Source organism: Phalaenopsis equestris, unplaced genomic scaffold, assembly GCF_001263595.1.
Source record: "Phalaenopsis equestris unplaced genomic scaffold, ASM126359v1 Scaffold000002, whole genome shotgun sequence".
NCBI lineage: Eukaryota > Viridiplantae > Streptophyta > Magnoliopsida > Asparagales > Orchidaceae > Phalaenopsis > Phalaenopsis equestris.
This window is the reverse complement of record NW_018164444.1, coordinates 36,843,139-36,856,386: the sequence shown is the minus strand read 5'-3', so window position 1 is coordinate 36,856,386 and position 13,248 is coordinate 36,843,139. Positions and strand designations below refer to the sequence as shown.

Below are 13,248 nucleotides of genomic sequence, written 5' to 3'. Positions count from 1 at the left end.
TCTGCATCCTCCAATAACCAAAATCTGTGCCATCGAACTTTTCGATCCCTGAAATCTTCACTTCGTCTGTAGCCATTGGCTTTGATACCAGTTGTTGTGTTAACTTTGAAATTTAAAACGATCGACGACGAAGTGAAAAATAAAATGACACGAGAAAAATCACACCAGAAAAGAACACACAGATTTACGTGGTTCGGCAAATTGCCTACATCCACGGAGTTGCAGAGGATTTTACTAATTGAGGAATTTACACCGTTTGAACACAATAATAATTGTAGGAGAAAGTCTCACTTTCTCACTCTCTTCTTTTCTCTACACCGAGATACACCGAAGAGCACACCTTGCGATTCTACTGATTCGTATCCTTCAGCCCGTAAGTCTTCTTCCCCGTGCTTTGCGATACTTCCTTCACCAGCAAACCAACGCAGAACAGAGGAAGAATGAGGGAGAGCCGAATCTTGCTTTTCTTTACACTTGAAGTTCTATCCAAGAAGCCAAGAAAGAAAAAAACCATTCCAGCATATTACGTGAAGAGAAAATAAAACCACTTAAATATAACCACCTACAAGTTGCACTTTTTATCAAATGTAACTTCCTTTCAAACCACTTAAATATAACCACCTACAAGTTGCACTTTTTATCAAATGTAACTTCCTTTCAAACCACTTAAATATAACCACCTACAAGTTGCACTTTTTATCAAATGTAACTTCCTTTCCTTCTTTAATGGTGGCGGGACCCACCTTCCTTAGGCACAAGCAAATAGGCGGGAGTAGTTTCAGAAATGGCAAAAAAGCATATATATTTATTATATTATAACTGGGCTCCACACTCAACAATGATTTGTTATTTACTCCACATTCTTATAGTTATATCTATTGAGCTTGATAAAAACTTGGTGATTTTGTTTAATTTCTCAACGTAATTCCAAGTTCTCATAAAAACAGTTTTTTTCTTATGTTAATATAACTGAAATATTATCATAACCTTAAATCATGTTCTAGTTGCCATATTAATCTAATAATTTTCACGCCCCCTGTATTTTTTGCATCATTTAGACATAAGTCAGCCACTTTTAATAAAATTAAGTATTTGTTAGATTCCTGTTGTAGGCTATATGTTGCTTTTCTAATTTTTGATTTGCTCATCTGTCCTAGTATTGTATATTCAAACCTGTAGTACTAATTAATTTTGGCTTATTAGTTAGGAATCTTAAAATTTAAAGGAAATTATGTTAGTCATGTTCATCATGGATGTTGTTCATTATTACTTGTTTGTATTGTAGTATCCTATATGCTTATTTATAAGCCCAATATATTCAATTAATGACCAACGGAAGTCTCCTTTTCTCAACGTGGTATTTGCAGAGGAATACTCTTGTCATCCTCTTAATTGATTATGTTCATCTTGCTCTTATACATAACTAACATGGTTGCACATGAAAACCCTATGCCCTACCTTGCATGCTTGCTTGCTGCATGCGCTTTGGTGTTGCTACCTGCTCTTAATTGGGCAACACTTGACTAATTAATCTACTTGACATTTTTCGCTTCATCACAAGTCACGCATATGCTTGACCTTGTATTGGTATCACATTATATGAATCAAGTTTATGAACATTATCCCCTTCAATATTTTCAATGTTTTCTCTCAAGGTGGCCTGGTTGGTGAAATAGAAAACAAGCCTTAGGAAAAATTTTCGGGCTAGAAATGTTACTTCATTTTGGACTAGGTGGGATGTTGGAGAACCCAAATATAATTGGTTTGGCGTGTTAATGCATTTTCAGTAGAGATAGTACTCTTTAAAGTTTGAGAAATGTTAATGATTGCTCAAAATTTAATGAATTGTTAAACATTTTCGAGTGAGTGGTTGTAATGTAGTGTCATCTCTCCTGTATGTCATTACTTAGAAAACATTTTCCGATCTGTTAGAATGTAATAACAATTTCCCTAATTCATTTGGCATTTCCTTATATTTTTAATTTTTATCCTTGTTTTCTTTTCTCGTGAGAGTTTTGCTTGTCTTTACAAATATTAAATATTGTTTTGTGGTTGCAGTTAAATCGCTAGTCTTAATCTCAACAAGGATAGATGATTACTGTCTGCATCATGTAAACTTCTTTCTTAATAATTGCATGAAAACCCTCTTCAGGATCGTGAACTAGGAACATCAAGTCGCAATGGCCGCGAAGGTTATTATCCTGGCAACAGCAGCAATGCAAGAGTTTCTAATACAATGCTAACTCACTTGGGACTAACTAGAAATGACCAGCTTCCTCGGCCGGTAGAAGAGGCAAGATTAAGGCTTGTAGAGAGACTTAGAAGTGTGTCACTAACAGATAACAGGTTTCTTCCTAATCTAAAAAAATGCATATTTACTTGTTGCTACTAATTCACAACTTAAAAATTGCAATTTTACCCAGGCAAAGAGCTCCAAATGCTCATGTTCCTTATAACGAACCAGCACTTGGTGATGTTTTTAATATTTATAATGTAAACTTGACTCCAAACATTGTGAATACTGAATCAACCATATCAATTAAGAAGAAAATTCCGCCGCATCGCTGGGACGCTTTCTGTGCCGCCAAAGGAGAGACTTTCAGGAACCCTGAGGAGAAATATGAAGATGGAGTAATGGCTGCACCGACTGAATGTTGCATATGTTTGGAAGGATTTAGAGAAGGAGATAAGCTTATCAAATTACGTTGCAGTCATAAGTTCCATCCTGGTTGTTTAGAGCCATGGGTTCGGTCTTCTGCTGTTTGCCCCTTATGTAGGGCAAATATAACGGAAATTTGATAATCTATGTAATGTTCTGAGATAGTTAAAATGCTTCTTAGGTTTTGGGTCTTGTTCTTAGTTTAACTGAACAGTGTGCTTTTTAGGTTTTGGGTCTTGTAGGGCAGATTTAACGGAAATTTGATAATCTATGTAATGTTCTAGAGATAGTTAAAATGCCCTTAGGTTTTGGGTCTTGTTTTTAGTTTAACTGAACAGTGTGCTTTTTGTGTGAAAATAGAGATGAAGACCAGATATTTGGATCTGGCAGAAACCTTGTTATAACTTGTATTTTTTTTTCCTTTTGATAGCTTTTTGAGTGTACGATTGATCAGACGAAGAATTAATGTCAAGAGTTCAATATTGTTATTTTTATCTTAATTTTAATATTTGCTAGAAGAAAATCACTTCTGTAGTTGTAAGATAACTTTTGCTATGAGCATTTGACATGTGATTTATAGCATATATGTTGATTAAATCAATTATATCAAATGCAATTGAGAGAATGAGTAAAATGATATCCAATTATTTGCTGGGTTAAATATGAATCAAATAGTTTCAGGGCGAGATTTTTGTTTCTATATTAAAGAATGAGGAATATTTTAGTATTTATTCTAGTGCTGAACCCAAGAGCAACGAGTGAATGGTAAATAAGCATCTAGCCATATCCGAGAGATCTTGATCACTTCATTTCCTTTTGAGTCTTTTTTGGTGTAAAGGAATGCAGGGGCATTGTGGTAATTCGCATTATACATGAAATTAGACTAATAAATAATTATTAGTCGTGGGTAACATGTTTATCATTTGTAAGCTTGCTCGCTTAGCGATCAAGGGCCGAATAGCCCAAAGATGGTGCGAAAGTTTCTCACTAAAATTTTCTCATGATCTCTTCTTAGATTCTGGCTGGTCTCACCTTGTTTGTCGACGACAAAAAATCCTTTGCTCGGCCTTTTCCTCAGAAGTCCCTCGCCCTGCTTTCATGTTAATCGGCTTGCTAATTAGGCTGACGGCCAGACAGAGCATTCGTGAAGTTCTCCTGAATCGATCATCTTGAATACCCATCTTAGTTTGCTGATCTATTTTTGTCGCATCTTGATCGAGGTTCCAATTCATTTGTTGAGCTCATTGACTTTGCATCAAGATTCGTGCCACCATGTTGAGAAATTAGGTCGAAGAAAAATAAGAATCAACACAAATTCAGAAGTACACACAGAGATTTACGAAGTTTGACAAATATGCCTACATCATCGGGAGCAGAGCGGCGACCTCCTTTTCAATATTAAGAAAAAAGTACAAAATACAAGATTCAGAATCTCAGAGACTCATCTAGGGTTACAAATATGACATATATATAACTCTATAGTATAAAATGTAATTAAGTAAATTATTCATGTACTGAACCACGGGGTATTGCCCCGCACCGCCAACCCACATAATGAAACTCCCCCGATGGGACAGATCCTTCCTCTCCACTTCTGTCTCATTTATGATATATGAGTCATATCTAACACACCACAATCTAATGTTAGATTAAATTGGATTTTTTTAAAATATAGCATCTTTTTGGGCCCCTTCAAATTGTTAAGGATAATTTTAATTATTCAATATAGTCAGAATAGACGATCAAAATATGTATATAAAGCTCTAGAATATGCATACTTTTCAAAGCTTGCCATTTTCAGACAACTCAACACGATCAGAGAAACTTGAATTTACATCTGAAGTGTAGGGTTCTTGGATTTCTTAAAGCCACCTTGATTTCATTGACATTTATTAGAAAGGCATGTCAGCATTTTCATTTATTTCAAGCTGCAACGTGTTCAAAATTAAATCTAACAAATCCCAGCATTTGTAGATAAGAACAAAAAGAAATAGTTCTGGATAATATATCATCGCCTGAAAAATATAAAATAATAATCAATTTTAAACCACATTCACGCACAGAAAATGGCACAAACCTTAAACCAACTTAAGAATCTGTCCGCAAAACTCAGACTCCTAAAATTGCTGCTGAAATGGTCTCCATAAAAAAGTTATTGTAGTTCTTTATACATAAAAAAAAAACTAGCACGAATCTCAAAGATAGCGAACGACCAAGATTGAAGAGCCTTCTCTCGAGGTAAGCAATCAACCGACAATTCAAGGTAGTGCATGAAGCCGCGTCTTCAAACTCGAGATAAGTTCAAACTCTGAAGATGGTTCCCCGCTCGGTAGCGGCAGAACTCGCCGAAAGTGGGGTTGTAAATCATCCTGGTCCACATAGACTGCGAGAAGATCAGCTTAAGACATTGCAAGATTATGAGATCCGGTCGAGGCAATAAACCAACCAGACATGCTAGACATGAGCCCTGTAAGACTCGAGCCGAATGGAAAATGAGCTACGACTCAATGAAAAAAATTCGATCGATTATTTTCGATTGACCAAGCCTGCTTCCGGACTGAATAACTGTCTCACAACCGACCGCTTTGGTCGACCATGCCAAAAGACACCAAGCAAGATCGTCATGTGGCTGAACACCTCTACCTACCAACGCATATTTCATAAGACACAAATGTCACTTGGCCGGTTGCCTCAGTCGGCTGACTTTAAGCAAGTCGACCATTCAGTTACTGCCAATGTTAAAATTCAAATTGTGATGCAAATATGATACAAAATATATACAATGAAGTAGAGTCTTAATGACATTAGAAATAGTTTACATGTGTACATTTCTTTTTTATAATTGTAAAAACATGTCTCTATAACTAAGAGGCAAGAAGGCTAACACAGAGACTTCTCCCTATCTCTTTTTATTTTCTTCTCAGTTGGCTCTAATTTTTGGGTATGATTCACAAATGATAAATTAAAATCCAATACTTTAATTTTAAAATAGTCCGAAGATTATTTTTACGCTTCTATAAAATATTTAACTAAAACAATTATACATAAATAATTGGGTAGTTCATTCTAAACATTATATATATCAGGATTTATTTTAATTTTTTTTAATGTTTTTTTTATTAAAAATGCATGTTTCGATGAATGTTCGGCCTCCACGTCCCAAGCTCCTCACCGCTTTCTCCCTCCTCCCGCCGCGTCCGTGGTCCATCTGTCCACCGCCTTCAAATTACAGCTGCTCTCATCTCCTGCGCAGAGAAGCTAACGAGAGGGAGGTAGCGAAAGAAAGCGAAAGATGAGTGAAGAAAAGCAGCAGGGGAAGACGCAGGTGGACTCCAAGGGAACGCAGGAGCTCCCTCTGGAGAGCAGTCCGTACGTCAACTACTCGGATCTGGAAGACTACAAGCAGAAGGGTTACGGAACCCATGGCCATCTCGAGCCCGTCGAAAACTCTCGCACCGGCGGTACCACAGAGGGACCGACCATATCCGGCGGCGATCTCGCTCGCTCTCAGGCTGAAGCCGCCGAAAACAAGAACCGCCATGGCGCCGTCTAGTACTCTATCTCTTTCTCTTTGATTGGTGCGGTTAGGGTTCTTCAATTCGGTTTTAGCGCGTCTTTTGTGGGGTTCGTGTTGATCAGTTGATGCAACTGCGTTGATTTGGTGGTTTTGATCTTGTAATAACGGATTTGATGCAATTTGTAGCAATGCTTTGGCGGTTCTTGATGTGTGAGTGGTTTTAGGGTTTTGCTGGATTTAATAAATCAAATATTTCTTAAGATTTTAATTCCAAACATTTATATCGTAAATTATTTAATGAATTTTTAAAATTTGTGATTTGAATGAAGGAGAAGTTGAGCCATAATCATGAGAGTTGTTGCCCTAATATTTAATAAATCTAGAATGATTCCAAAAAATATAATACATAGGGGCTGCGTGGTAGCACTGGATTTCACCAAATCCAACTAAATGCCAAAAAGAAGAAAATCAAATCCAACCTCCCTTAAATTCAATTTTCTCCCGTTCTCTCCGCTCTATCTCCTTTGTCATGTAAATCTGGATTTATCAAATCTTACTCACACGGACTCCACGAATTAATCGCGTGCTTCCCTTATGCTGCCAATTTACTGGATTTCGCGGATTTGATAAATTCTATTAACGTAAATCTACTACAACAACCAAACACCGCCTTAGGGGCTGCCTTGCAATATATTTAGGCTATGTTTGGTTGGAACTTAGTTTACTTTAAATATGATTTATCAAATTCCATAAATTCTGATTCATCAAATCCAGTCTACCGCTGAGGAACTCGTGAGTGATGATTGAATAAATTCGCCTCGCAATGAGAATTATATTTAATTTTTTTTTATTTTTGGGAATTTACATACACAGCATCTAATTGTCATGTATTTTCTTGAACCCAAACTCTTAAGTTTTATGATTGAAGTACCCAACTTATCTTTTTCACTGCTTTCCAACAATGAAATTCACATTTTTATTCATAAATAGCGTGCTGATTTTGTAAAAATAGTGGGAGAAAGATGAATGTAAATTTTCGTTAATTTTTTATTATTTGATTGGATGGCTGAATCGAGCTTGTTTGTCGGTCCGTTCATTCTCATCTTCCTCAAAAGGACAGTCTAGCCCACATACACGAGGGATGCTATCAAAGGAAGTTGACATGTGCACGCAATGTACATATTTTTTTTTACCTTTATTCTACCTTTTTTTTTACCTTTATTCTACCTTTTTTTTACCTTTATTCTACCTTTATGTATGTTTAAATTGTGCTTTGTGGAAGGTTTTAGTGTTTTGATGCAGGATCGAAGGAAGGAAGTCGAACAAAACTTGAAAATTGGCAAATATGAGCTAAGTGGTTTTTTGGCGCCTAGGTGTTTGGACGGGTCTCCTAAATGCCACATATAAGACATGTTCATGTTGTAACCTGAGCAGTTGGAATGTAGACACCATACCGTGATGGTGGGCTTAGCCACGAGAGATTGGGAACCTAGGTCTTGGTTCCTTCCATAATTTGTCTAGAAAACCCGAGAGCTCGTAATGTTAGTGCCGCATCTAAAACGACTAAGCGCTACATTGTCAATGTCTATGCACCATGATCTGGGCGCTTGGGAGCCCGAAGCCCTAAAACAAAAACCGTTACTAGCTCCTAAGCGTCAGCCAGTTGTGCATAGGCACAAATCTGCATAAATTGACAATTCCTGTAGTTTAGATGTGACTCTTCACTGGGAAAAGTATAAAAGTAATGCAAACGATCGGAGAGGAGCTTTTTCTGACATTTTTGAGGTGGAACATCTTAGAAGGCCATAGAAGATCTATAGCTTGCAACTAAGTGCAGAAAATTGAGTTAAGTAGTGTTTGAGAGACTTTGTGCTTGTATCATCAATTGAACAAAGTGAGAAGAAAGTGATAAGTACTTTGGAAAGTTCTTTTGTAATTTGTTTCATTCAATTATTGAAAGGCTTTTTCGTTGCAATTTTTTCACTTACTATGTTTATGTTGGTGAATATGAGCATGTGTAGTGAGTATTTTCTCTTTCTCTAATAAATTCGGGATGTCGCATTGTTGAGTGTGATATTTCTTATGTGATTTTTTGCTTAATCTTAAACGGTGATGATTATCTTTTTGACCTTCTTTTACTTTCATATGACAGAGTGAAATGTTAACAATTATCATGAAGTATGAATTTCAGAAGAGCGTAATGGAACGACTAAGTTAATCACACCAACTTAAGAATTTTGTTTCAAAGTTAGTGCAAAATTTAGGGAGAACTAATTAATTAGGGTTAAAAGTTGAATTTATGGAACTAATCCAAGTTTTCAGCCTAGCTTCATTAGACTACCAGATGGGGGTAAGGAAGAGAGATGCTCTCGTTTGCTAACTGTTTGTTGAATCACTTATTTTTACACTTAATGTTCTACAGAATCAGTTTATGAGAGAATCTCAGCATTTAAAAACCACTTAACTTTCACATGTTGCTAGTATAGGGTTGTTTGACTCGATAATATAAAAGAAGTTGATTTAGTCATTGCGAAAACTTCAACAATTCAGGCAAGGACCAGCAACAATAAATTAGAAAATTTCCTTTTGCAATTTGTCTCATTCCTTGTTGGATCAACACACGGAACTTGTCTTTGTACTAGGATACTAACTTTATCATTTTCTTGGCTTCTACTTCATTAAGAAATGAATTGGTGACTTATATTTTTGGTTCATTTTTTGTGCCCAAATTGATTTTATTTAGCTTATCACATATTGAGTTGTTTTCTTCATCCATCTTTAACAGTGCATCTTTGATTGAATGGTCTTCAAATTTAGCTGATGCTTTTCAAACTCTGTATCAAGTTCATATGTAACATACAAAAAGAAGTTCATATCATCTATGGGCTCAACTGCAATGAACACTACACTTTCTTTTAAATTAAATAAAATTTTTTTATTTTCCCATAATTATTTTAAGAGGTGAGATTCGATACTTGAAAACTATTTTGGCACAACACCACATCAAATAAATTTTTAAACACATGGAGAGTACAAATCAACAAAAAGTTCCATTAATTTTAAAAATGAGCCCTTCTTTAGTTTCTTAGGTGGTTTAGAAATAGAGAAAGAAGATCCATGATGAAACTTAATTTGTGGTCATAACTAGTACAAATTTGTTTGGTAAAATTAGGTTTATGGTCATAACTAGTACAAATTTGTTGATACTTTAATACATTGACTTGATTTAATTTCATTGTTCATTTTTTCTATTTTTCTTTCTTTAAGATAGATTCCAAGCCAATTCTAATAGCTGAAGTTTTTGTTTTCTTCCAACATCTTTATCATCTCGTCCTAATCCTCATCTCTAAGTCTCGACATTGAGTTCAAGTGCTGGAGAAGTCTCCACTTCCTCGTTGCAAAGTTAAATTCGTAGTTAAATTCTATTAAAGATATGGTAACATCACCGCACAGCACTCGAATTGAAGAAGGGTTTAAACTTACCGGATGGTGTTCTGAGATTTGATGAATCTGGATTTCGCCGGTTTCGGCAGTAAACCTAGGATTGACCGCTAAATCCTTCTTGTCGGCGGATTTCACGTGCGATAGAGCGCGACACGGGGTTATCTCTTTAACGCGGGCTTTGGCTTTCGAGTGCGGAGGGACTCTTCAACATGGAAGAGTTTGAGGGGGAGGATTCAATTTCTAGACTGAAGGGAGAAAACATGGGAGAGCGAGGAGAGGGGAAGTAAAGCAAGTAATACAGAGAAGCTGAGACCGAGATAGGCAGAAAGAAGAGTAAGAGGATATTCTTCTTCGACTGCCATAACTTGACCGGTGAAGTACTTAACTGCTAAAACGAGGGAGTGAGCACAGAGAGTCGCTCTCCGTGGGCCTTCTGCTGCATTTTCGGCAAAGTAAAATTTCATTGGTAACCCCATTTATTTTCTAAAATTATAAGGATATTGTTGATCGTCTTGGTGGGCCGGGATACACAATAAGTTACCACTGGAACTTCCCGATCCGCATTGCATTTTTTTTCCAATGTTTGTATAGTTAGATGCACTGATTATTACTATTAATATGCAGACAATTAAAATGTTTGTATAGTTAGATGCAATGATCATTTGGTTGCTTGAAGACATAAAATTTGTTTTAGAAAATGATGCTTTTATTGTCATTTTCTTTGGCATGTATTCACATATGAGAGATATTGAAGGTGTCTATAAAATTTTAAATCAAAATTCATTATTATTACATCCAACGAAATAATAGAAGCTAATATACTTCTTGCTCTTCCAGTAAGTATGTTAGAATTAGATAATTTGTGTGTTGTCATCTAAGTTGACTATATAAATTATTCTTATGTAACACGAGTGCTACTTTGAATGTGTGCACCAAGTTCCTTGCATCTACCCCAAGCACTTTAGATAATTTATGTATAGGCATTTGAGCTAGTTGCACAAATTATTTTTAGGTAATACATGTCCTTTTTTGAATTGTGTTTGATAACCATATACTTTTGCCTTTTTTCAAACGATTATCTATCTCTTGTTTCTATGAAGATAATAAAATGTTGAAGCTATTCTACTTTTATTCTAGATGTAAACTGTTTGTCTAAAATCTTAGTATGTATGATATATGTTCATATAGTTTATTATACATTTTCTTAGTCATGGAGATGTAGTGTGGTTGCCATTCTTTTGTGAGGTAATGTCTATATTTTTCTTGTGTTAGTCCGGATCATTCTACATTGAAAGTTATATTCTTATTTATGGAGAATAATTTGGAACAATAAAGGCAAAAGTACGGAGTCACAAAAAAAGAACAACTGCACTCACTTTGTAATTTCCCTCCTAAGTGGCGACTTATTTTGAAGTTGGTTGTAAATGAATTGAATCAATCCAGAGTACTATTTTTAGGGTCCTACAATTAGGGAAATGCGATAGCAATAGGAATTTTTCTTATCTACGCCACCACTGTTACACACTTCTTTCTCACTTTTTCACTCATATTTATTCAGTTTAAAACAGTTGGTTTATCTTCCAAATAAATACCCCCAAATTTTTGAAAATGACTCTTATTTATATTTTGGAATATGTCTCCTGTCAAGCTGAAGGTATTTTTTTCTCATGTCTTTGGTGGTCGTTCTTCCTCTTTATCGGTTGTTATATTGTCCTCCTCCCAACAACTTACTTATTTTCTTCGAGACTGACCTTGCACTCAGGGTCAATTTTATGTAATTTGTTTGGCAAGTTTGACTCTGCTACCCAATTGGAGTTTTCCAATTGTATTCCTTCTTTTTGGACTAGAAGTTGTATTTCCAGTTGGCTGCCTTTGGTTATTTGCTGGGTTGAAAGAAAGACAATGGGTTGCACTAGTGGCCGAGTTTCCTGCAAGCTTGTGCTAGCTGTCTGGGATGCCATTTGCCATCATGTTAGTAAGCTTTCATGAGGTAGATGTGTAAAACGTGATGTATTGAATTGCAGAGATAAGTCCAGTTTTTATGTCCCAGTGTCTATTTGCTCTGTTGTTTAGGGTGATGTTGTGCTAATTTGTTGATAAGGTTGCAACTTGATGAGAACCAAGTCACCCACTTGGAATTCTAATTCACAGTGATGCTTGTTAATTGGTTTTTCATGCATTCTTTGATGGGTGTATTGGTGGCGGTAGACGTCCATATAAAGCTTGGAATAATATGCATTTGATAGCGATATAATATGCGATGTAGGATAATTCAACCAAAGGTCGGGCATGAATCCAAATCATACTCTTGCTTAAATTTTGGTCCCTAGTTGATGGGCTACACTGCATTGTAGCTTTCTTCTTACTTTTCTTGTTTTCAAATGAGTAGGTATTATTGAAAAATGGGTGTGTTTTGTGAGATGATCCATGAATCTCATGAAAATTTGCTCCTAGGATTCCGGAAGCCAAATGAAGTCCATTATTATGTCATCCTACACAATGCTAAAAATAGGAAGTGGCTATAACAGACCTGTAGGGGATAGTTGTTTATATTTTGTAACTTGACATATGAGACAGCTTTTTATACAGATCAATAATTTGGATGACAACGTGGATAGTTTTCTAGAGATGCTCGAATGTCTCATAATATAGTGGCTACTTTTCGAATTGAGGTTTGCTCTATTTTTTTATTTCAAGAGATTGATTATTAGAGAAATGGTTGTGAAATCCATTTTTCTATGCTAGGTTTGTCTTCACCGCCTTTTTGTTGGAGAGTGTATTGACTGTTTATTCAGTTTGTCTGAGATTTTATTCATTGGAGTAATTTACGACAAAGCTATGAGCTGGAGTTTAGATGACTTGAGCTATGAGTTCAATGATTCATGTTGACTCCGTATGCATTCTGAAATCCAAATGTTTTATTTAATAAAGTGTGGGAGCAAACCTTTTCATTCCCATGTTGTCTTCATTTCCTGGTTCGGCTGGTCATGAGAGCATGAGGATAGGAAGAAGAGGGTCAGGGAGAGGAGGTGGGAGTTAGTTTTGGAGGCATTTCAATGGGCAGTTTGGAACAAAGGATGCATTTTATGGCATAATATCGCTATTCATGTCTTGATCATGGCAACCAATTTATTTTGGTGTGTATATAAAACTCTTCATGTTATTTTACAAATAACTTGTCTTATGCTTTTTCCTGTTATCGTATATTCTACATGACATAAATATATGACTCAATATGAAATTTTATGTATAATTCTTGGGTAATTGTGAGGAATATGACATGTTTATGATGATCTTTTCTTTATTAACATAGATTATATTGCGTATTAGCACACAAAATATGACATAAATAATGTAATCGATAACTTTGGGTATCATTCTAATTTATTAATGAAGCATAATTTTTTGGGGCATTATGAATTTCATTAATGAAGCGTAATTTTAGTAGTAGTAGTTCTAGTAACATAAGTGTAACTTTGGGCGATCAAATTATTAAAAGTTGTGAACGATTTAGATATCTAGGGTCTGTTGTTCAAAGTGATGGTGATATAGATAGGGATGTTAATAGTAGAATTCAAGTTGGTTGGTTGAAGCGGAGGAATGCTTCGGGCATTTTGTGTGATAAAAA

At 35.7% G+C, this 13,248-nt stretch overlaps 2 protein-coding genes across 2 annotated transcripts in view; both read left to right on the top strand.

The window, feature by feature from the left end:
• The window catches only part of LOC110023837 (probable E3 ubiquitin-protein ligase RHY1A), a 9,601-nt gene extending 6,553 nt beyond the window's left edge, over nucleotides 1-3,048 (top strand). Inside the window, exons 2-3 of the mRNA XM_020723488.1 lie at nucleotides 2,153-2,346; nucleotides 2,424-3,048. Coding sequence (XP_020579147.1) covers nucleotides 2,153-2,346; nucleotides 2,424-2,799 — 570 coding nt within the window. The 3' untranslated portion in view covers nucleotides 2,800-3,048. The remainder of the gene's footprint in view (nucleotides 1-2,152; nucleotides 2,347-2,423) is intronic.
• A 2,772-nt stretch (nucleotides 3,049-5,820) lies between these two features.
• Nucleotides 5,821-6,383, top strand: LOC110034031. The gene has a single exon (XM_020738266.1). The coding sequence runs from the start codon at nucleotides 5,952-5,954 to the stop codon at nucleotides 6,210-6,212; it is 261 nt and encodes an 86-aa protein (XP_020593925.1). The 5' UTR covers nucleotides 5,821-5,951; the 3' UTR covers nucleotides 6,213-6,383.
• The last annotated feature ends 6,865 nt before the right edge of the window (nucleotides 6,384-13,248 follow it).